At 36.5% G+C, this 23,758-nt stretch overlaps 3 protein-coding genes across 7 annotated transcripts; 1 reads left to right on the top strand and 2 right to left on the bottom strand.

The window, feature by feature from the left end:
• Positions 1-14: 14 nt before the first annotated feature.
• On the bottom strand, positions 15-11,015 carry LOC122037105 (kinesin-like protein KIN-UB). Its single transcript, XM_042596593.1, has 19 exons — positions 10,596-11,015; positions 8,882-8,982; positions 8,629-8,751; positions 7,819-8,004; positions 7,426-7,647; positions 7,188-7,353; positions 6,528-6,677; positions 6,024-6,112; positions 5,664-5,867; positions 4,602-4,733; positions 3,697-3,831; positions 3,465-3,596; positions 3,163-3,301; positions 2,936-3,028; positions 2,680-2,805; positions 2,412-2,537; positions 943-1,086; positions 583-711; positions 15-506 (listed from the first exon to the last, which is right to left on the bottom strand). Exons 1-19 carry the CDS (start codon positions 10,783-10,785, stop codon positions 346-348), a joined length of 2,748 nt encoding a protein of 915 aa, XP_042452527.1. The 5' UTR covers positions 10,786-11,015; the 3' UTR covers positions 15-345.
• Positions 11,016-18,286: 7,271 nt separating this feature from the next.
• On the top strand, positions 18,287-19,805 carry LOC122037099 (phospholipase A1-Ibeta2, chloroplastic-like). Its single transcript, XM_042596581.1, has one exon. The coding sequence runs from the start codon at positions 18,336-18,338 to the stop codon at positions 19,803-19,805; it is 1,470 nt and encodes a 489-aa protein (XP_042452515.1). The 5' UTR covers positions 18,287-18,335.
• Positions 19,633-22,639, bottom strand: LOC122037112. Of its 5 annotated transcripts, XM_042596604.1 has the most exons (6): positions 22,425-22,639; positions 22,211-22,323; positions 21,516-21,685; positions 20,284-20,504; positions 20,074-20,196; positions 19,633-19,775 (listed from the first exon to the last, which is right to left on the bottom strand). In XM_042596604.1, exons 1-5 carry the CDS (start codon positions 22,465-22,467, stop codon positions 20,123-20,125), a joined length of 621 nt encoding a protein of 206 aa, XP_042452538.1. In that variant the 5' UTR covers positions 22,468-22,639; the 3' UTR covers positions 19,633-19,775; positions 20,074-20,122. The 5 variants fall into 5 exon arrangements, with proteins under 5 accessions (XP_042452538.1, XP_042452535.1, XP_042452537.1 ...); XM_042596601.1 differs by having other exon boundaries at positions 20,074-20,504; positions 22,425-22,638; XM_042596603.1 differs by lacking the exon at positions 19,633-19,775 and having other exon boundaries at positions 19,978-20,196; positions 22,425-22,638.
• Between the last annotated feature and the right edge of the window lie 1,119 nt (positions 22,640-23,758).

The following is a 23,758-nucleotide window of genomic DNA, read 5'->3' as shown; positions in this document are numbered from 1 at the left end:
AAGAATGAACTTAATTGCTGTCAAAATCTCAAGAACACCCCTTAATTCGCATTCTCTATTTGCTACAGATGCATATTTAAGATACAAGTGATTAGTGAAAAATTAATCTTCAGTGATGACTAGGAACAAACAACTCGCGGTTGTTTTTTAAAACAATATTTACAATGTCGATGAACTTGTATCCTGTTTTCTTCTCCAAAGATATGAATTTTGCTGCCTCCACTGAAGACTCCAAGTAGCCATTCTTGCTGCCTTGTCGCATAACTTCCCCCCGCGACTGATGCAACATGAAACAATTCACAATCGATCACACCAACTGATCAACACACAGCCACGCATTATGTCTTAAAATTCAATACACAATCGCCTCAGCTCGGATTGGAATACGGGGCTTGAGATGAGAGTCCTGTGGGCAAGCAGCCGAATATCTTCTCGTGAGCAGTCACGAGATATACGGACGAGCTCCCACAATGCTCCCTCGCTGATCATGTCCTTTGCGTTGATTTCTGCATTGCAAAGGTAAGGGAAAACGACGGTAAGGTTTTGCGTTACTGATGGTGTTTAGGATATGTTGAAGTTTACCGTGTTGAGACAAGTGGCATAACGCGAGCTCAATGTGGCGTCTTATAGGCGAAGCTTCATGATTGGCATTTTTCACAATCCAAGGGAGAGCTCCATCCTCTATCAAAAGAGATACACCTGCCTTATCACCTGAAGGAAGGAAATTAACATGAAGTGTGAGCGATTGTTAAGCAAAGCGACTATGTGCACGAACTATAAATTTGGAGGACTTCCGAATGCAAGAAATGAAACACAACATTTGTGATCACTAGACAACACATTGGTAAAATCTACCGACTGTAAGTGCAAATGCACTAAAGAAAACAAAATAACGGAACACTCCTTAACTCTTGAACAAAAATCAAGGAGCATGTTTTTCACCTTGAGTAGAAGCTCTGGACTCGCACTTTGCGAAGTTGGCAATGCCTCGAGCAACTTGTGCAAGAACATCAGGGTGTCCACATCTAACCATACCTAGTAAAGCTTTGATGCCACCTTCCCTACTAAGCCTTTTTTGTAGCTTATCTGCAGGAAACAATAAGAATCTCATTTATCAATGGCTAGCTAAAAAGATGGGTGACTAGTTGTAGAGAAGTGTCATAAGATATTGATAGAAAAAAAAAAAAAGTAATCTTTGTTTGAGCTCCAAAGCGAACAGTTAGAAGAGAAAATTGATTGTATCTGCTCAGATGAGACCCCTGTTGCATTTGATCATGATAGTTGAGAACCAAATGAATATTTTGCGATGATCATAGGTACCCACAGTGTAATTATTTATTAATTTCCAGGTAATTAAAACAGAAATATCAATTCATAAAGAGAATAAAAATTTGAGAAAAAATTGAAGGAAAAAAAATCTATATGTAGAAGGAAACATTGCCGCATTATTCAGTGACCATTTGGAGATGAGCAAACAATAATTCTGTCAACCTGGTCCGTAATTATCATTCTTGTTATCTCAAGTGGATTGACTATATATATTGGAAGTACAAGAAGACGACATAAAAGAGTTCCAAGAGGATTACTTGTACCCTTTGACAATGCATTCAGTTGACACTCTAGAGGCAGAAAATAGGATATTCGAGAAAGGTACTATAATCTCCTGTTTCTCAAGTACAATTCTACAAATATATTTAAGATCTTAACTGATATTAACATAAGATACAACCTAACACTAGATCCCCACTAATGAGGATATGAAAAGATAAAATAAATATAACATTTGAATTAGGATTGTAAATGAATAAAATGTTTGTTAAAAAGCTTGATAAGAACCAATTTATGTTTGTTTGATGTTAATAAAATATAAAATGAACTAGCTTAAAGAATAGCGAGGCACGATTAATTATATGTTCATGGACGAAGCTCTTGGAAAATCCATTAAATTACAAACTTAAACAAGGCTCCCTTATGATTGATTACTTCAGTTTTTAATTTGATTGTATAATATATATTACATGGATACATTATGATGTTAGTTATATTTATTCTTTGTGATATCTTACAAAATTTATAGTTGGAATCATCTATTCATTCTGGGGACAATGTTTTAGTATTACTGGTTTTATATTTCTTTGGACAACCTTGTCTCTAGTTGAGCATGGTAAAAGTTCCAGCTCAGCTCAAGTTTGACAAGATTTTTAATAGACAAGTTGGATATTTTTTTAAGCATAATAAGATAGCAAGTAAGTTTGGGCACTCAAATGTGATTTGGATTAGAAAAGTGTGCTCTATCTATTTTGTTATCGCGCATGGTAAATCCAACTTACAACTACAAGCCAATGTTGAAGTAGGGTGGGTTGTGGCATTAGCATCTTGAACAAGGATATTAAAAAAGGGTTCAGTCTTACCATTCCCACATAAATTAGCAATGGCTCCAGCAACCATTCTAAGCGTCTGGGGCTCCTCAGCATCAGCAGCAGTCACAGATAACAAGCCAATGCCGCCTTGAGCCATGATAAGCTCTTGGTTGGTTTCTGTGGTGATAAAATGAGTAGAGAGCAGAAATTAGAAAGTCAGAAAAGGAGTCTGTGCTTAAGAGCGAAAAACTATGGTTCTTGTTGGTACAGATGCAAGAATGCATGACAAAAGCATAGGAGAACTATATAATATACTTGCCATTCATTGCGAGGTTAGCAATCGCACCAGCTGCTACCCTACGTATAGTTTCATCCTCTGAGCTTCTTAGAAGCATTAGTAATGATGTAAGCCCACCAGCCTCTACAATCTTCTCTTGGTTTGCTTCTGGTAACCAAGACATATTAACATCATACAACAAATAATTAGTATACAGAATTAAATGCTAAATGCCATGATGCACTCATAGTAAAAGAATCAGACTGTAGACGGCAAAGATGCGTAAGTTAAAGGCCACCTTCAGCTGCTAGATTTGCTACAACTTTCACCGCGTGAACTCGAACATCAAGATCTTCAGATTCAAGCAATGACAGTATCTTGTGCAAACCCACTGACAAAGGAAGAACCATTTAAAAAATTCAAAAATCAAGCTCAATAAATTTTCATTAACCATTACTATCACCAAGTTGTATAATTTATTGGTAAATTTGGACAGATGATTCATTGAAAGATCTAAACTAGCACCTTGCTCAAATAGTTTAGCAATTGAAGCCTTAGGTCCATATGCTGAATCTCTAAGCTGAGAATGTCTAGCTTGAGAAACAAGGGAGTCAAATTCTGTTGATAATTTTGAGGGCACACCTCTGTCAAGGCTTCTCTTAGTCTAAATCAGAAATAAACTCAATCGGGTGATTAACTCAGCCAAGCTGGATATATATATACATACACACACACATATATACATTCAAAAAAAATTTGGCATGATTGCTGAGGAAATTGCAGACATGCTCAATATGATTGCATAGAAATAATTTTTAGTCATGTACCTCATCTGCCTGGAAACTTAATTGCAATAATTGACTTTTCAGCATTGCTATTTCTTCTTCAAGTTTCTGCTTCTGACTAGCTTCACTCTCCAGCATCTTGCGAAGCTTCAAAATTTCAGCATTTCCAACTTCCTAACACCAAAAATGTATAGATCATACAGAATACAAACCCATGTCAGTCAGATTCTAGATACTGATAGGCATTCCGAATTATATCCAAAGTATCACATACCTCTAAATGTTTCCAATGTGACACTTCACTTTTAAGTTTGTTAACTTCATCCTCAATAGACTGCCGTGACAACCTATCATTCTGATGCAACTGTCTAACCTCGCTAACATCAACTGAGGTAGATGTTGATGGATCCTTTGTGCCAGAAATTAGTAATTTGGAATTGTTAGACAATCCAGAAAAGGAGCAAAAGAAAATATGCATTTCATCAAAGAAAAATCACATGACTGGCAATCTGAAAGTTTTGCTAAATGTTTGAAGTGTGTATGAAAGGTATTGTGCAGGAAGCTATCAACGTGTTAGCATTTCAGTCATTTCTGTGGCATGCTTAGCTTCATATTTCTCTATACCTGAAGGACACCATAGAGACCTCTAAATATCAGCAAAACTATATCAAGATTGGCACATCTACTTACTAACTATGTTGTGCATCCAAGTACGTTACTAAAAAAAGGCACTTGCATTCTACAATGGTGATGACTGATGAAATCAGATAACATGAATAGGCATCTGAAAAGGAAAATTTCTACAGTATCCTAAAAACCAGTGAAGATGCAACAGAATAAAGTTAGCACAAAAAGAAAACTTCTGCAAGAGAGTAATTTGAATTATACTTATTAAGAAGTGCTAATGGTCATTAGTTACTTTATTTTATGTATGAATATTGCATCTCCATAGCATTTTATGGGCATGAAAGCCAACGGAATTTGCTTTCTTTAGTGCTAGTATTCTGCTTAAGAATCCACTGAAAGAAAATGCAATCACAACTATATTTGTCCCATATTCATCTAGCAGATTATTTATTCATATATGTTCATCTATAAATCATCTGATATCTCATGACAAGGCCTAGAAGCAAGGAAATAGTTTCCTGAAATATTTTATGGACGGACTTCACTATATACCTCTACATTATGTGCCTTTTCAAGACAAAGATTCTGATGTTCTATTCGAGCTTTCTCAACATCGCATTTCCACTTCTCCTCAAGATTCTTTATTGAGTCCAAATAATCTTGCTGGTACGCCAGTCTTTCATTCTATGTAAAAAGGGAGGAATTAAACTAATCAATGAGATGTACTGACTAAATCACGTTCAATAATAATGTTAAAGCTGGAGCCAGCAATTGATATCAAACAATCTATACAGATTCCAGATACAAAAAGTAGCTGCTATATGAGATCAAATCAGACAATGGCCAAAGTAAAGAAGCACACAGGTAAGAATGAGGCTATAATAATCTAGTCCAAGCTTTCAATTCCAATGAAAATGGATTTTTGTAGGGAAACGTGATTTCTAATGACTAGCATTTACAATTCTCATGTTGATGTTACCCTGAACATGGTAAAACTTCAACATGGACGCATGGATCTAAACAACATTTTTGGACTTCACTTGCTAAATAAGTGCATAATTTGATTCGACCAAGATGGTCAAGAACTGAAGATCACTCAACACGGAGTCATTGACATAAATCTCGACAAGGAGGCATGAACATAAAATTCATTTTTAAGCTTACTTACCCAAATAATGGATAATTAACATAGGAAAGTCACAAATTATTTTGTAGTTACATACAGCAGGTTGCTATCTTGTGAGAATTGACAAAACTCCATCTTAAACTTCACATTCTTTGTATTATTTTTTGTAAGTAGAAAATTTTGTTTACCAAAAAAGCATATCATATTGTATCTCAAAGCAAGAAGAGTTGGAGTGTCAGGAGCAGATGGGCCCTCATGTGCATTCTATGAATTTTGAAATGAATTGAGGAGCTACATGAAGCTTATAAAAACCTTTAAGTTTCAAACTCATCAACCAAACCAAATAATACTTTAGATATTAACGCAGTGAAGTACAGGAGACTATTAGTTTAGATGTAATCATAATTTGTTAAATCATACGTCCAAACAATTTAAGAAACTTCAAGAAATTGCCTATAAATGAGGTGCAGAATTAAATTTAAACACACCTTGAGAGAATCTATGTAGATTCTTTCTGCTTCAGCAATTCGGCTCTCTGATTCCATATTAATTCTCTCAATTTCATCTTCAAAATCTTTCCGTTGCCTTTCATTTTCCGCAATTAATTTATCAAGCTCAATGTCAAGCCTCCTGCATAAACTTTTATAATCAAATTCCTCCTTTAGTTTGACCATGTTCTCTACCTTCATTGCCTGCAATTCACAAATTCAATTGAAAACGCCTCTTAGAGTGAGACACTCTGTGCAAGTTACTATGCCGATCTTAGATAGAAAACATCAGACAAGCAAAAAGGGCATGCAAACTAATTCATTTATGGCAAGGGGGAAATCAATATAGAATAACCATACCCTCTGTCCAAACATTATGGTGCTTGCAGTCTCTCCTCTATGGCGAGGTGATGGGCCAATTGTGATCACCAATGAAGTTCTTGCACTGCCTGTAAAATATTTGCATTTAATAAAACATTAGGACAAAGATAGAGCTACTTGTGTCTGTGTCAGGCAAAGAATATTTGAAGATTCACATATGATTTAACAGAAGCTATAGGAGATTAAGACACAGATATAAATAAACATCGGAGCCCACAAATCAAGCATGCAATCAAAACAGTATGCAAATAAAAAGGGCATAGTAATTTAAATCAAGAAGCAGAGATTAGGCAGGATTCAGTTTGATATTCTCCAATTTTACCAGTCTCAGGCCTTTTTTTCAAGATTTTCAAATGCAACCGTGGCAGTGTTCATAAAAACTATTCATTAAGTTAAATCATCCGAGTTACGGGATCGTCCAAGTGAAAATTTCAGGTATATAATGAACAAGTAAATGGTGATCCAAGAGGTTCCACATCATACCTCCAAATGAATCTCGAAGGAGTCTTGTAAGCTTTGAATCGCGAACTGGAACATGAGGACTATTTTCAGCAAGTGCATTGATGCATTTACCTAAAGCACTCAGTGATAGATTTATTGACTTTGCTTCTTCTAGAGAATGTCCCTCACTTCCTATAAGGAATAGTAGTGCAGAAAAGCATTATATATATTCTATAAAATCCATTACCATATAGAAGAGCATATGCTCTTTAGAGCAATAACTACAAGAAGTCCAATGAGTCAGGTACAAGAAGAGTATATGTTCTTTAGAGCAATAACTACAAGAAGTCCAAGGAGTCAGATACAGAAGAAGAGTATATGTTCTTTATAGCTACAAGAAGACCAAGCAGTCAGATATAGAAGGATCAAGATAATTATGTAAAAATTGTACAGAATATATATGCACTTTCTGTCTGGTAGAAGAAAGAAACAAATTTGAGTGAAGGCGTTCATATCATCATTGCAAAGGGCCTAATATAACATGATTCAGGATATAAAAGTTCAGAATGCTGGAGGGTGTAAATGTTGCACATCAGGGAGGGAAATCCTAATGTTTTATTCTTGGTTGATAAGAAAGGCAAATACTACAAGACTTTTGCAACTAAATTTTGGCCAAATATCTGGATATAAATGCACAAGTACCTGACTTGTCAATCCTTTCAGAACCAGCAAGATCCACAACAACTAATTTACTTTTTCTAACAATTGGCGGCTTGAAGGATGATACCAAATTGGAGGCCATGCCATTTTCACCATGAAAATTTTGGTCAGCATCAAGTCTTCCTTTCACTGACCTCTTGACATGTACCTATGATGATACAGCAAAAGTTATTTTCAAAGTTCAGGTTATCACAAAAAAATTGATAATTTTTTTGCTCACAATCAGAATAGCATGACTCCTAGATGATTCTGTGTTGAGCTTTGTATTAGCAGCAAAACGGTGTGCTTCTCCTACTCTTAGGAGCTCCATAAAGCTTTTTTGATCTCTAATTTCTACACTCGTTGCACCTGGAAGTGAAACATCCCCAGTCTTTGGGTCTTCTACAATGTTAATATTGTCATTTGCAGGAGTGAGAAGATCTTGTATGCTTTCCATATAAAGCTATTCCAAAAACATACAAAATCAAATGTTAGTCAACATCTAAAAAACAACTATTCCAAAGCATGTGTCCTAGTAAGCTGGCAGATTACATATAAAATTCTATCAATTCAGATGCTTTATAAGTCAAATTATATGGCATATGGGAATATCACATTTTAAACAGCAACAAACCTGCAGATATGATACTGAAACAAAATCAATCTCTGGAGATGTATCTGCAAGAATGTCTTCCATTGCACGGACCATGATGCCTCGGGCAGCTGTATCTTCTTCTCCAAGTCTTCCAAGAGTAAAAGTCTTGCCAGTGCCTGTCTGTCCATAGGCCATAACTGTTCCATTATACCCTTCCAAAACACTCTGCAAAAGAAACTCTTAGCCAGTGGTTGCAAAACCAGAATAACATGGAAGGTAATGATAGCGAACTCTATAATGTTAGAATTCGAATCCAATAGGACCACAATTACTTCATCAAGCCAGAACAAGAAACAAAAGTACAATAGACTGACATATTTGGGATAAAGATCAAAGAATCTCAAATTTGCCAGTCTAAGAATGGGGAGATTAAATGGAAAATAACAGATTCAAAAATTAAATAATTACTTGAGCAAGCTTCAGGGCAATTTAAAATGGATGTTTAGTCATTTGTTTTTAACATCTTCAAAGAGTAACGTGAACATCTAAAAGTATAACTGTAGTATCAAGCATTATTATGTAGAACTGTCTGTAAGGACACAGATGTGTATGCATCTCATGGAGAAAGGAAAATTTTGGCTGTGCACAAAAAAAAATTGATCAAAGAATTAGAAAATGACATAAAACTTTGAGACAATAAACACATCTACAAATAGAGAAACAAATTTTATAGTTTGCCATTGAGATTGTGCTAATACGTTGTATACACATTAAAGGGGGATTTAAAATAGCAAACAAGGGTAATTGGAAAGTAATCAAGTTATGCATGTGCATCACGCATTCACATACCTCTACAACTGGTTTTGAAACAACTTCATATACACGTTTTTGTGAGGCAGATTCTGTCAGCACCTCATCAAACTCATAAGTTTCTGAATCCCAATTATTCTTACGGAGCTTTAACCTTTTGAGCTGCAACCCATCGTTAAATGTTTAATAGAGCTGTCAGTAAACTTCAAATTTTGCACTGAAGCAGTCAAACTTATATCTCAGACTGCTGAAGATATAGAATTTTTCATTTAACATAAAAGCAGACAAGGACCTCTGGCAGCAACTCAACGCAGTCAGCAAAATCAGCATCTGCTATCATCTCCTCTGCGTTTTGAGGCCGAAGTCTTACAGCCACACGAACTCTTCCAGGAACTATGAATTGTGAAGGGCATGGAAGACTATTAAGTCTTGAAATATGAGAACAATCCAGAAAGAGCCAACATTGAAAAAGTCTACCAATTACCTAGTGACAAATTGGCAAGTAAGAACATTACACTATTATTCTAGGGCCATTCTTCTACTCAGGCATACAACAAATACGATATTAACTGAGGATCATGTTTGTTTCATGTTGTGCTATACATCAATGCACCTACACAACCTAATGACTAATCCAGACTAGTATGCTTTCCAACAATAATTAATAAGTTGAAATATTTGAAGCAAACATTCTTCGAACAGATGTCCCTCTTTCTGCTTAGGACAAACACACATCATTCGAAGAGGAATGCTGGCAATACAATTATCTTGTGGAGTATATTGTCATCAATTCTAATTTTATATGAAATATTACCTTTAAAGAAATCTTTCTTAATACTTGTGTAAATTTTAAACTTCAAACAAGCAACTAAAGAGCCATTATTTCTGAACTACATGAAAAGTTTCGAAATGCAAGATAATGAACCTGATAGTCTTATGCAAAGAATGTGAAAACACTGCATCAGAAAAATCCATTTCAGAATAATAGGAACACGAGATAAATTACAGAAGATCATCGAGTAGAAATGACAAAAAGGGAATGTCAAGACAAACAGAAAAACAAAAGAGAGAACAAGAAAAAAGTGTGAGTCGGTTTCCTCAGTTCATCAAGGATTTTATGGATTAATTCAGCTCAAACTTGAATGTGATGCTAGTTCACTTACCTCCTCCCATTTCGCACAGAACCTAGAAAAAAAGTCCAATCTCTACCCAACCAGGAAATTGATCAAACAGCTGGGGTAATTATTCCTTTGGGTCATCACTTTCCGAGCCACTTCCTTCATAACTGCAGCATAACTACTCTGAAACTTCTTTAACACGCTAAAAAATGAACTTCCATCGAGAAGTGGCTTCATAAAGTTCTACAAATAGAAATGTAACTGTTGGCCAGTTATAAAAGTTTAATAGCGTCTGCAACTTTCTTGAATCAATTAACTTCTGGTACGATCTCTCTCAAAATCATACGCCAGAGGCAAGTCATTGCCTTTATTAAGTTATTCATTAAGTTATACTAGAGGATGCCGTGCTTCATACTTACTACACTCAGTTGCACGTCAGACACGATCATAAAAACTCTGAGACAGTGTTTTCACCAGCATTTCCCCGACTTAATTGTTCAGATGCCCCATACACTTGTAAGTTATCTTAAACCAATCATACAATCCCATCCTCATCTCTAATCTCCACGCTACGATCGCTGCAAAGTTGATAGTGTAACATCAATTTCCGTGCAGCATTGCATTTTTCAACTACACTGTCTCAAGTACCAGCCAGAGCGCAGAAAACTAATCGATAGCTTAGATAATGATATTTTACTATTTTAAGGGTAAACAAAAAAGGATAAACCCACAAAACAGAATCACGCATTCCACTGGATATAAAAATTGTTTTTTTTAGCCCTATTCAAGTCCTGAGATCCAATTAGCCCACAGATCGGTGCAAAATGCTGGCGATCTAGACCAGATCCCAGCGGAGTGGAGAGGAAGAGGGGGAAGAAGGACACGAACCTCCGGGATCTCCACCAGCCCTACTGGCGGGAGGAGCCATAGAAACGCCGCGGCGGGAGGCGGCTGCGGCAGCTGAAGGCCTGGACTTGGCAGAAGGCTTGGGCGTGGCGTAGCCAGCGGAGGACGGCGGCAATCGGTCGAGCTTGGAGGCCACCTTGACGCCTCCATTCCGGTAGCTCCCCGATGCCATATCCCCGTGAAAAATAAGAAGAAACCAGAAATGTACCTCCTTTCCCCCTTTCGCCTGCGCCTTCCCCGACTCTGCTACTTCGACAGCACAGCAAAGCGCTTCTCCCTGCTCGATCGCGTCGCAGAGAGTAGACTAGACACGAGATGGAAGCAGGAAGGAGGCGATTGCGGATGAAGGATGCAAAAAGAGTGAGAGAAGGCGAAGAGTTCAAATCAAACGACGTCAGAAAGGGCAAGCGCAGTTGGCGTCCGCTGGCTGCCGATGGGTCAATGGTGTCGGGGAGCAGCGCCGGGCCCCACTAACGTGGGACAGAGAAGGATGAAGACAGGGCTCTGCGGTGTCGGTGAACAACGGGTGGACAAACACCGGGTAAGGGAAGATTATCGCTTTTGTTCTTGGTGTTATTATTTAATTATTTTCAATTTATTTTTACAGTTCTTTTCTTGAATAACAGAAATTAAATTACGACAAAATATTTGATATTGTGACAAATTTTATTAGGAATGAGTTTAAACTATGCTAATAAATGTTATACAAAATTAAATTCGAATCAATTAAATTATTATTTTTATATCATGAATAATCAATTATATTATGTCCATCTGATTTAAGAAATGGCTACCTACTACATGCACATTTCAAACGTCATAAATAGCGACAAATATCTATTTATGATGTAATAAATAATATGAAAATTCCCCATGTGTAGTAATAGTTATTTCTAATTTAAAAAATGTTAAATTGTGAGATGTGATTTATTAACTATTAACGGGAAGGAGACACTAGTACATTTCACTGTTAGAATTTTTATATGGAATTTTTAAAATTTTTCTCGATATAAAAAAGTTTGTAAATTTTATAAATTTTGAGATTTTAGTATTCCATTTATTATGATAAAAATAAATCCGAAAATGGTCAAATATCATATTTATATATTTTTTAATTACGATGGAATAAAAAATATAATGGATTTCTTTAATTAATTTATTATAATGATTTAACTTTTCGTAACGCTGGCCACTCACTTTCCTCACGGCCTTAACCACGAAATACTACACCTACCCATGGATACCAACCCATCTACACCAACCAGATTCCTCGATCAAATGAAAGAATAATCACGGACACAATCTCTGGGCCCCGCTCTGACTTTCCAATAAGAGAACCTCATTAATTGATTTTTGGTGGGAAAAAGCAAACCCAAACACCATGCGACCGTTACATGGGTTGTCGGTAAAATAATGATAATTATAATAATAATAATTTTTGATTAAGAAGGTGTTTGGCTAAACTTATTAAAAATAATTTATAAGTTCGTATAATTTATAAGTTGTTTTTATGAGCTTATAAGTTGTTAGGTTTTATTTTAAAAATAAGTTGTTAAAGTGTTTAGGTAAACTTATTACAATCAACTTAAAGATATTGATGTGTTTGGTATTATAAGATCTTTTTATTAATAAAATTATCAAAAAGGATATAATACTATTAATAGAGGGTTTTGAGAGCAATTATATAAGGATATTTTAGAGAAATAAGTTATTAAAATAAGATCTTTTTTTAAAAAGTAGGGTCTACCATATTTTTTTAAAAACGGCTTATAAGCTCTAAAACAACTTATTTTGACAACTTATAAGTTATTTGAAAACAAATTTACCAAACAAATTTGAAGAGTTTATAAGCTCCAAAACAACTTATAAGTTATTTTAGAGAGCTTATAAGCTTAGCCAAACACCCTCTAAATACATACTTTAACATTAATCCAATTTCATCATGTTCACTTTATATGTTTTTTTTTTAAACTAAAAAGTATGATGTGAAAAGAAAAATGATATGCTCGAGAAAGAATCTCAATGAAATATTCAATGATAGACATATAAAATGATGGAGTTCATAAAAAGTGAAATGGTAGATCATAAATTTATGTGTCTATCCTTGAATATTTCATTGAGATTTTTTTTGTATCCCAAGTAGCGATTATATATTTTTATTTACCAAAGAAACATCCTAATTTTAAAATTACCAAAAAGAATATTAAAAATAGTATTATTTCCTTACTATCCCCTCGTCAACCTCCTAAATCTCCCTTCTCTCGTCATTTTTCAATGCATCCCCTCTCTCCAGGATTAAAAATGATCTAATATTTTCTTATATCAGGCTCAACGGTATGATTCCATATCAGAGTCACGATGGATTTGATATTTCCCATATTAAGGCCTACTCTAGCACGGTTCAAGATTAATATGTTAATAAAAATTAAAAATTAAACATTAAACATTAAAAATTAGACATTAAAATTTATTAAAAAAAGGGCTTGCACTTATTTAAGTTGCCTACGTATCCCTTTAGGGGAATCAAAGCCCACGTAGTGGGGTCGGGTCTACTCTAGGGTTGATATAGTTAATAGGGATGACAATTTCACTCGAACCCAATGGAGAATTCGATATCCGGCTCGAATGGAGGAGGATATGGAGAGACTATCAATACCCGACCCGAATATCCGATTAAATAATATATATATATATATATTAAAGAAAATTTTCTTTTTTCAAAATCAACTTACTATTTTTGTTGATATTAGGAGAAGACTATATAGATTTTTAATCTATTTTTTAAAATTATATATATATTTTTATTGAATGATAATAGTCGGATAGAAAGAAAAAAATTATAACCATAAAAGATATTTGATCATTTAATGGATATGAAATAGTTAATATCAGACCCGGTGTAGGTCTGATATTTTTTCACATCAGGCCCAGCATGAGTTTGATATGATCCAATATCAAGTCTAGTATGAGCTTGATATTTTCTCACGTCATATCCAACGTGAGCCTGATATTTTCTCATATTATGGCCACTAAGAGATGCATTGGAAACAACATCCGGAGAGAGGCGATTTAGGAGATTGACAGGAGGGGTAGGAAGTACATAACATTAATTTTATGCTATTTTTTATAGTTTTGAAATTAGAATGTTTCTTTTAATAAATAAGGAAATATAAATAAGGAAACATCATCGTTCCTTTTCATAAAAAACCATATTCTATAAATAAAAATTAAATTGATACAAAATCAAATTATATAAAGGAAAGAAAAATACATAATACGACATATATTATAATGGTAGAATGGATACAAAAAATTATTGTAAATAATAAAAATCATTAACATATAATTCCTGAATTTTCCTTTTTACTGTAAAACCAAAAAAAAAAAAAAAACATCAAGAACATTTTCAAGAACTAATCATTTGATTGGCACTATCAAATCTCTCAAGATTTAGATCGATTGATAAAACTTGTTGTCAAATTAAGTGATGCCTTGTGATGGCTACTTGCCGCCTACAATTTCTGATAATGACTTAACACGTCTACACTTTGAAGAAAAGTTATGTGATACATCTAGTCGACAACTTTGATTCAATCATTTTTGTTTTGTTATTCATATTTTAAAGGGATGATCAATTGGATTCCAATTACAGCCGATCGCTCTAGCTATATCTATCAATATTATTTATAAAATATCGACTCTGTTTTTTTTTGCTTGGAAGACAAGCCGAATAGCTCGCTTTAAATAGTATGAAACATTGAGTCAGAATTATCTGGATCGTAATTTATTATTCAAAGATGAATCATATAAGTTGATTGATTGATAGAGATGGATCTCACTTATAACAGATAGAATTCATCCCCATCTATTAATGAATATAGTGATTCATCCTCTAGATCATAAATTGTGGTCCAGAGGATATGTACTCATTTAGGAGTGGAGGAGGAAAGAAGAGGAAGAGTTCAGATCTCTTGATTTTTTTTTTCTAATTGTCATTTTATTTAATGAATTCATCCTGAAAATAAAAATCTAAAATATCTTAATTCCATTCCTAAATTATAACTTTTTAATATTTTTTTATCTTATAAATATATTTATAATATTTTTTTTATATCTGAAAAAATTATAAATACATTTATAAGGTAAAAAAGTGTTAAAAAATTAAAATTTATACCTGGAATTAAGGCGTTTTAGATTTTCAATCTTGGAATGAATTTACTAAATGAAACAGTGTGATCCAATTAAGGCGTTTTAGATTATGTGTAATCCAATTTATCTTATAATATAATCAAATTTATAACGTAATATAATATAATTTTAATTATATTATTATGTTTGATAATGTAACGTATGTAATCTTATATTACAAGGATAATTATATTATTTTGTTTTAGTTCGGATCCTCTGTCCTTATTTTTCTCTGTCTCCGTGTCTCATTGTCGATCGAATGGATCAGATTAAATTTCAAGGCATCATGACATCTTTAAAATATGTGTAATATCCTCGTGATGTTCAAAGTTCACTTGTCCCAACATTAAAAATAATGGACTACGTTTGATTATGTGTAATGTAATTCCCTTATAATATAATTAAATTTATAATGTAATATAATGTAATTTTAATTACATTACTATGTTTGATAATGTAATGTATGTAATCCTAGATTACAAGGATAATTACATTGTTTTGTTTGGCGTCAATTATTTTTTATAAGGAATGTAATTTATATTATTATAAAATGATATCCTGCGACCTCTACTAGCGGCTGTCGCACCTCTGTCGGAGCCAGCGGGCGCCACCGGCAACCAGCGACCATCGCCGACAACTAGCGGGCGCCACTGACAGCCGCCGGCAACCGCCGCTGGCAATTCGGCAATTGGCGGCATGTCGACAACCTGAGTCCGCTGACGGCAAACGGCGGCCAACGGCGACGGCCGACGGCCAATGGCGACCTACAGTGACGACAGTGGCAAGCGGCGACCTACGGCGACATCGGCTAGCGGCGACCTACAGCGACGACGCCCTGCAACGACCTACGACGACGGCAACTAGCGACGACGACGGCCAACAATGGACTAGGGGTATATTTGACATTTTAATTTTGATTAAACGGTAATCTCGTAATGTAATTAAATTATATAGTATTTACTTTATAATTCAGATTACAAAACTTCATGAGTTTTTCAATCTAGATTACATTATATTACATTATAAGTTTAAAATTAAACCAAATAAAATAATCAACCTTGTAATATAATCAAAATTACACCATACCAAACGTATTCTAGATTCTTCACATTATCATCTAAGTTAGAAAATGATTATGAAGTCCTTGAGGTTATGATACCGTAGTAAGATATTTAAGTTGTTATTTAAGTATTCATGATTTATCTTCAGCTATGAAGTATTTATAAGAATATAGATGATAAACGATATTTTTACTGTGCAAAACACATATACATATTTAAAAAAAAATCAAATTATTTTATCTCTCAATATTTACTTTATTTTTAAATTGATAAGTTTTCGCTTAAAATTTATTTTTCAGTCAAACGGAAAAGGATAACAAAAATCTTCTTTTTCTTAAAAAAGAAAACAAAAAAAAAAAACACTACACGAGACAGCATCCAAATCAAGTATAAACAAATTGACGATAAAAAGGCACCACTCGACGAAAGTCAAAATAGGAGGAGAATTTTGGTTGTATTAACCTTAATTTAGTGGCGAACCCTTTTCTTAAACACCAGTGCGTTCGATCGGCAGTGCTAATTGACTCACGCATTTGACTTTCATTAATTTTGACTTTTACCGGCCGAATTTGAGATCCATTGTCAATCGCGAAATTATAAGGAGCGTGCAGGAGTCAACGCCTATGAAAAAAAAAAGAATATTATTATGACGTCATGCCATAGCAAAGCGTGAAGTCTTTTTCCCAAGAAAAATAACAATATAACGTCATTGTTCGACTATATATATATATATATATATATATATATATATATAATTCTAACAGTTTAATGAAAATTAATTGACTTTGTCCCTAAGTATATTATAAAAGTAAGGAAGGCTGTAGAATTTATTTACAGCCGAACTGTAATTTATTTTATTTTATTTTAGGCCGTGAAAAAATATATATTTGAGAGAACGTTTGCATTGATCATGGATCCTCTCATACGTAAAATGTGGATTAGAAAATGAGTCATTCCTTATTAATGATGGAGAATGATGATCTTTACTTATTTTATATATGGAGTCATTACTCTCCATTAATAATGAAAAATGATATATCTTCTTCAGATTCATATTTTAAAGACAAAGTATCTTAACTAGCTTGCACCACAAGAACCATTGACTTTGATAAGGTACGGATGATTTCACTTATGTTCCGATAGATTTGGTGACGCTGGTCAAAGTTTTGAATTTTGGGCTGTTGACTTTTGTTGATTGACTCGAGAGCTCATTGCCATGGTTGGTTGGTTGCCGACTTCATTAGCTTGAGACTTGAGGGAGAGGGGCTGTGCCAACAAATTTCTTAATTATTTTAATCGATTTAGTTGTTTTGTATTTAGCTAACACGGAGAGTATGTATTAAATGGTTAGAATCTTTCATAATTTTTAGCCATCTATTTTTTATATTTAATTTTTAAAAATTATCTTTTTTTTATTAATAATTAATATTAATGAATGTTTAAAATATCATCTTATATTCATTTACCCTTTTTAGATTACGTACCTTTAAGTATTTAATACTTCTAAAATATTTAGGTTTACTATATGCATTAATTGAATTTAAATAGTACCTTATTTACCGTCAAAATTAATCAATCAAAATTTATAATCTATAAATTACGGATAAGATGATTCCATCTGTTAAAATATTTCCTCTTTTTATTTTTTCTAATATTAATGAATGTTTAAATAACTAATATCGACTCTTTTATAGCTAAATGGTCGGTCGGCAAGTAATTACCGGGTTTGGTAGTCGGTAGGCAAACAAAAATTTGAAAAGTTTACGGATTTTCCCACCTTATTTTTAATTTTCTGAAAACAAAATCTAGAAGCCAAAAATAAAACCAATGGTTTTAGACACTCATAAAATCGATATAATTTAAGAAGGAAAAAATTATTTATTTGTATTTATTATTATTATTATTATTACATTTTGGAAAAGAGAGACGGCAGGTGGTATAGTTTGGGGAAGGAAAATGATACTTCCCTAATTTTAGTATTTAACTGACTTTTCATCCGAGCTTCCATGGCGTCCACGTGGCATAGAGACTGCGACATGGTGCGACAAACGCGCGACCGCGTTGATTACTGATCTAAACTTGACCAAACATAATTCGTTAAATCTCTGCTGTTGAATACACTGTTGAATACAAAGATCTTCCGAGTACAATTTATTTGTCTTTTTTTTCCACGTCTATTCTCATCCACCGACTTTTCGTTAATATTTTTTTTTCTTTCTAAAAACTATAATAATTTAGTTTTATGTAATTTAATCCATTTATTTAAATCTACCTACTTATTTAATTTAAGCCTGAATTTATACAAGTGTAGGCCTAACATTTTGGGCGTGTGGATGGGTGCTTCGGAAAGGTGGTTTTAGAAAATATGAATATAGAGGGTGCTTTTTGATAAAATGATCTTACAAATATATAAGTCTTGCTCTCCCAATATTTCTTTCACTCTGTTTTTTCTGACCGCCTCGCCGGCGTGCCGATGTCGGTCGGCATTACCATCGCGCCGGCGCCACCGAGCATCTCGCCGGGCCTTAAGCCCTTCCATCGCCAGGCCATTTCGGCGGCCGCCACGATCTCCACATCCACCCACCTTGCCAACCTGGACCGTCTCCTCCAGAAGTCAGTTGCTCCACTGCCTCCGCCGCCTCCTCCACCTCCTCCGCAGATCGTGGAGCATCGACACCGCCGCCCGCCTCCGCTCTCTTCCCTTCCTGACCTGCCCTTCTTCCCTTTCTTTTCCTCTTCTTTGCATTCGAATAAGCAGCAGGATGCCTCCGGCGCCGGAGAACAGATCTCCCCGCTCGCCCTCGCTCTGCTCTCCGACTCTGCGCGACCCTCGCCGCGCGGCTCCATTTCGGCAAGCTGGCGCCGCTACCACGGCGAAGGCGACTGGGAAGGCCTCCTAGACCCGCTCGACCGCCACCTCCGCCGCGAGCTGGTCCGGTACGGCGACCTCGTCCACGCCGCCTACCGCGCCTTCCACTCTCACTCACGGCCGCCGGTCGACGTCGTCCTTCCCGACCGCTCCTACCGCGTCACCCGCCACCTCTTCGCTACCGCCTCCATCGACCTTCCGACGTGGCTGCGGCCCTCACCGCGCACCAGCTGGATCGGCTTCGTCGCGGTCTGCGACAGCGAGCGCGAGATCCGTCGAATGGGGCGCCGGGACATCGTCGTGGCGCTAAGAGGGACCGCCACGTGGCTCGAATGGGCCGAGAACTTCCGCTCCGGATTGGTGGACGTTGGGAATTCGGCCAAGGTTGCGTGCGGGTTCCGGAGTCTGTACAAGACGGCGGGGACGGAGGCACCGAGCCTGTCGGAGGCAGTCGTGGAAGAGGTGCGGCGGCTGACGGAGCTGTACGCTGGGGAGGAGCTGAGCGTGACTATGGCCGGGCACAGCCTTGGAGCGGCCCTAGCGGTGCTGGCGGCGGAGGAGGTGGCGCAGCGCGTGCCGACGCCGCCGCCGACAGCAGTGTTTTCCTTCGGCGGGCCTCGGGTAGGCAACAGGGCGTTCGCGGAGCGGGTGGAAGCGCGCGGAGTGAAGGTTCTGCGGGCGGTGAACTCGCGCGACGTGGTGCCCCGCGTGCCGCCGGAGGGCGGCGGAGCCGGGTACGCCCACGTGGGGAAGGAGCTGCGTCTCGACAGCCGGACGTCGCCGTACCTGCGGCCGGATGCGGACCCGATGTGCTGCCACGACCTGGAGGCGTACCTGCACCTGGTGGACGGGTACATCGCCGCCGGAGGGCCGTTCCGGCGGGACGCCAAGCGAAGCCTCGCGCGGTTGGTCACCGAGCAGAGCGCCAACGTGAAGAAGCGTTACGTGAGCGTGGCGCACGCAGCGGCCAGAGAGAAGTCAACTCCGGCCAGCCGGTTAATTTCCCGGTGCAGCTCCGCCAGTAGCCCGACAATCGGTTCCAGCCTGTCCATAGAAAACGTAAAAATTCGATGACATTGTATTTTCAAGGTTTTTTCAGATGAAAATTTCAATAGCTTCTCTAGGAACATTATTATTCCTAGATAATTGTTTTTAATATGACATACAAAAAATAATTAATCAGTTGAATAACGTCGAGTTTGGAGTGACCAATCCGACCCCATGATTTCTAATATGACATACAACCTGATCATCAAGAGGACTCCATAAGATGTTTTTTTCTTCAAAGCTTCAATGAAGTGATGGATTGATACAAAACACAAAGTGCAAAGTAATCACTCACAGCTTCAGGTTTACAACAAAGTAAAGTACTGATCACTGAACTGATTGGATCAGTCATGACTCTCAGGTTCTTGAAGCCATTCCTTAAATTTAGCCTCTTGCTCGGATTTAAACGCGCCGTAGCCTTGCAACACAGACGCGTCAATGCACAATGTCTCAATATTGTCAAACTGACCTTCCACAAGTTGGCTCGATAAAGGCAATTCCTCACCTTCTGTATCTGTATGGGTACCATCTCTGGATACTTGCGAGGAGGCCTCGGATGAAGATTGATCGCACTTGTAGTCTTTCACTGTACTTGACTGGGGCCATCCGAGTCCAGTTGCTTTCTGCTTCACTGAGTCGAAAATAGAAGACAGATATCTGTGACTGAATGAATCGCCGGTGTTTGGGTTGCTTACTCGAAAACCCCAACTTGTGTCGCGAGTCAAACTACAAACAAATGCGTAAATATTACCATCTCAGCAACAACATTATGTGGTAGAACGTTTTGGAGAACAAGAACATCTCCTTACACTTTCTCAAGAAAAACAGTAGAGAAATTGATAATTTTTCTTCATAAAAATAACTATGAAGTTTGAAAAAACAATAGTAACAGGTTTGAGAATTCATTATCAAAACAATGGCTCATGGTATGCAACTCTAACTCGATCTGATCATAAATGTATATAAAGCTTAAAGACCACATGTTGAATTTTTAGTATGGATCATAATTAGGCCATACAGATGTAAAGTCCAACACCTGCAATTACTTCTAAATTTCAACCAGAACATGCAAAGAAACAAATACAAATTTGCAAACCCATGCATATAAATATGCATGATAGTCATCTAGATGATTTGTTCTACCAAAAACAGGCTTATTGTGGATTAGATCTTAAAGAACATCATGAGACAAAAATGTGGTTTCATCTTGCTGTTTGAAAGTACAAGAAAAAGTCATGCCAATTATTGATATTATAATGCTTTTGAGTTGAGCATTATGTAATTATGTCAAACAATGAATTAAAGAAAGAACTTAAATGAGATGTATTTTGCAGTGGGACAAATAAGAAGGATAGAACTCTTATTTTCCTAAAAATTAAGACACTTTATCAAGGCAAGCAAGGCCATTGATTGGTAAAACAAAATTTATAGAGTAAATTAGATGGATAAGAAGTATCAATTAGTTAACACGATGTTTTCGCAACAAGGCTCACATGTGAAAATCAAAACCATCAGCCACATATCAAATTGAAATCAGCAACTTTAATGTGCTAAATAATGATGACGGTTCTTGTTCCATATAAATTATGATAGACACATGACTTAAATGAGAAAACTAACTACATATCAAGTTAGAACCTATAAACAGAAGGATACAAGCACCTAAATAAATCAAAACTAAAGGAAAATAAACACAAACATTTTTTCCCATATGAATTGGTAGTAAACTAGTCATACCCTCCCTTAAGTTTGGATGCCGACATCAATTGTAGTGATCTATTAATGTCCTTGATCATCCCATCAGCAATTGGAGTGCCACACTCTGCCATTGACCTCACTGAACAAATAGAATCTTCCATGTTTTCAGTGTGTAAGCTTACTTCATGAATTTTCTTCCTAACCTTGTCCTGAAATATGGAAGATCATGAATTTACCACAAGGCAAATGGTTGAGATATCTCAAACCCAAAAGAAGTATACAATAAATTGATCAAATTTATGAACAGAATGAGTATTCCATCACTACAATTCAACATGCAAAAAGTAACGCAGTAGTTACATCTTAATAGGTCATCAATTCCATGGTAGTCCAACAAAATATAGTTTAGGGATTGTAAACCAATGAACTTCTCTTCCAGTCGTGATTCAAAAAAGTGAAATTTGAAGTAAAGCGATGAATATTTCAAAACCTAATCCATCCGTCCAATCAATCTCTACAGTAAATTGATCAAATTTTCAAACGGTGCTCCAAATTCGAACCAATAGACAGTCAACAAACTACAATTCATCATGATAGTTCAATAAGGTAAAATTTAGGGATTGTAAATCCCTCGACTTCCAATCGTGCTTCAATAAGTGCTTCTGAAGCAAATTCATGAATATTTCAAAACCTAATCAATCTACCCAATTCGACGAATAGAAAGGGCTACCTACCTTGACTCCGAGGAGATAGGGCATGGAGGCATGGGCGTGCTGCTGGACGAAGAAGAGCCCAACGGTGGGGTCGTTGGCCAAGGACACGATCATCTCATCTACCCCTTCCTTCACTGCTCCCCCCAAATAAAGGAACAAACTTTGGTAACAAAAATTAAGAAATCAAACCGGGATCCGAACTACAAACACAAAAGGGGAAAGGAAGGAAGAGTACCGTCGTTGAAGAAGGAATCGACCGAGGAGGAACCTTGATGCATCCCTGCGTCGCCCGGAGGAAATACGCCCTCATCACTTGTTGGACAAGGATAAAATTATGCAGCGAGAGCAAGAGAGTGGGATTCGGTCGGTGGGAGATGACGACGACGGATAGATAAGAAAGGATAGGGAGGTGGTGAAGGCAAAGAGGCGAAGCACGCATGACAAACCCGTTGGCTGAGGGTTGTGGTAAGTGGTTCGATCATTCATGTTATTGGACCCGAATAACTTGACACTGTATACGGAAAGTTAAATTCCCTTCGGACTAGAAGCAGATCCAATTAATCGTGTCCCCTCATACGGTTCAGTGGATAGTCCATGAAATATTATTATCATAATATTTAAAGTTTAAATTTTGATAAAATCGATGTAAATATTTTTTTTTTTTATGTATTAATCATTATTTCAAAGATTAATAATTATTCATGATTTATCTTTTCTGTGTTGATCCTGGGATGAATTTACGGAGCATTGAGGATGATCGTATTCGTCTTTTGTCACCCTATCGAATTAATTGAAAATTAATTTAATGTTGACTTAACAAATTGAATTAAAGTTTTATTAAAATTAAATTAATGGAATAAAATTAAAAATAGAATTAATTAAATTTATTTAAAAATAATAATTAAAAAATTATACAAAAGTAATACCATATTAATCGAATTAATCAATTTAGCTCACCCTACTTTGCAGTATTAAAGGTGAAACCCTCGCCCCCAGGGTAGCACCCGAGCTAACATGGGACGGACCGGGTGGGATACAGGGATAGGGGATTTATTCTCCCGTTGCCATTGAGTTTCGATCCGACGGCCTCCTTGCAGTAACTTCCACCTCATACCATCTCGGATGACCTACGGGGTTGAATGCTCACCCTACTTTGGTCCTTCATATAGTGATGTTCATGATCCACATGAAAGCCATGACAAAGAAGATGACTTGCAAGTTAAAGGGATTGCCGCTTGCAGCAAAGACTATAGGAAGGTTGTTGAGCAAGAAGTTGGATGAGCAATACTGGAAAAGTATTTTAGATAGTGAAATATGGCAGCTTTCCTAAGAAGAAAATGAGGTTGTGGCAGTGCTACAACTGATGAGCTATCAGCATCTTCCTCTTCATCTTAAGCAATGCTTTGCATTTTGCTCCTTGTTTCCTAAAGATCATAAGTTTTTTGAATCTGACTCGATTGGTATTTGGATAGAAGAAGGATTCATAGTGTCTCGAGGAAGTAAGACAATGGAGGAGATAGGAAACGACTACTTTCGTGAGTTAGTTGACATGTCATTCTTTCATAAGTC

Source organism: Zingiber officinale, unplaced genomic scaffold (genome assembly GCF_018446385.1).
Source record: "Zingiber officinale cultivar Zhangliang unplaced genomic scaffold, Zo_v1.1 ctg233, whole genome shotgun sequence".
Lineage (NCBI taxonomy): Eukaryota > Viridiplantae > Streptophyta > Magnoliopsida > Zingiberales > Zingiberaceae > Zingiber > Zingiber officinale.
Note: the sequence above shows the minus strand (reverse complement) of the source record. Positions and strands in the feature narration are given on the sequence as shown.

Coding starts and splice junctions, on each gene's coding strand:
- LOC122037105 (XM_042596593.1), bottom strand. CDS start 10,785: ATGGCATCGGGGAGCTACCGGAATGGAGGCGTCAAGGTGGCCTCCAAG. Junction 5,868..6,023: donor CCATAATGTTTGGACAGAGG/GTATGGTTATTC, acceptor TGTGAATTGCAG/GCAATGAAGGTAGAGAACAT. Junction 3,597..3,696: donor CACATTGGAAACATTTAGAG/GTATGTGATACT, acceptor TTTTGGTGTTAG/GAAGTTGGAAATGCTGAAAT.
- LOC122037099 (XM_042596581.1), top strand. CDS start 18,336: ATGTCGGTCGGCATTACCATCGCGCCGGCGCCACCGAGCATCTCGCCG.
- LOC122037112 (XM_042596601.1), bottom strand. CDS start 22,467: ATGCATCAAGGTTCCTCCTCGGTCGATTCCTTCTTCAACGACG. Junction 22,324..22,424: donor CGATTCCTTCTTCAACGACG/GTACTCTTCCTT, acceptor TGGGGGGAGCAG/TGAAGGAAGGGGTAGATGAG. Junction 21,686..22,210: donor CCTATCTCCTCGGAGTCAAG/GTAGGTAGCCCT, acceptor TCCATATTTCAG/GACAAGGTTAGGAAGAAAAT.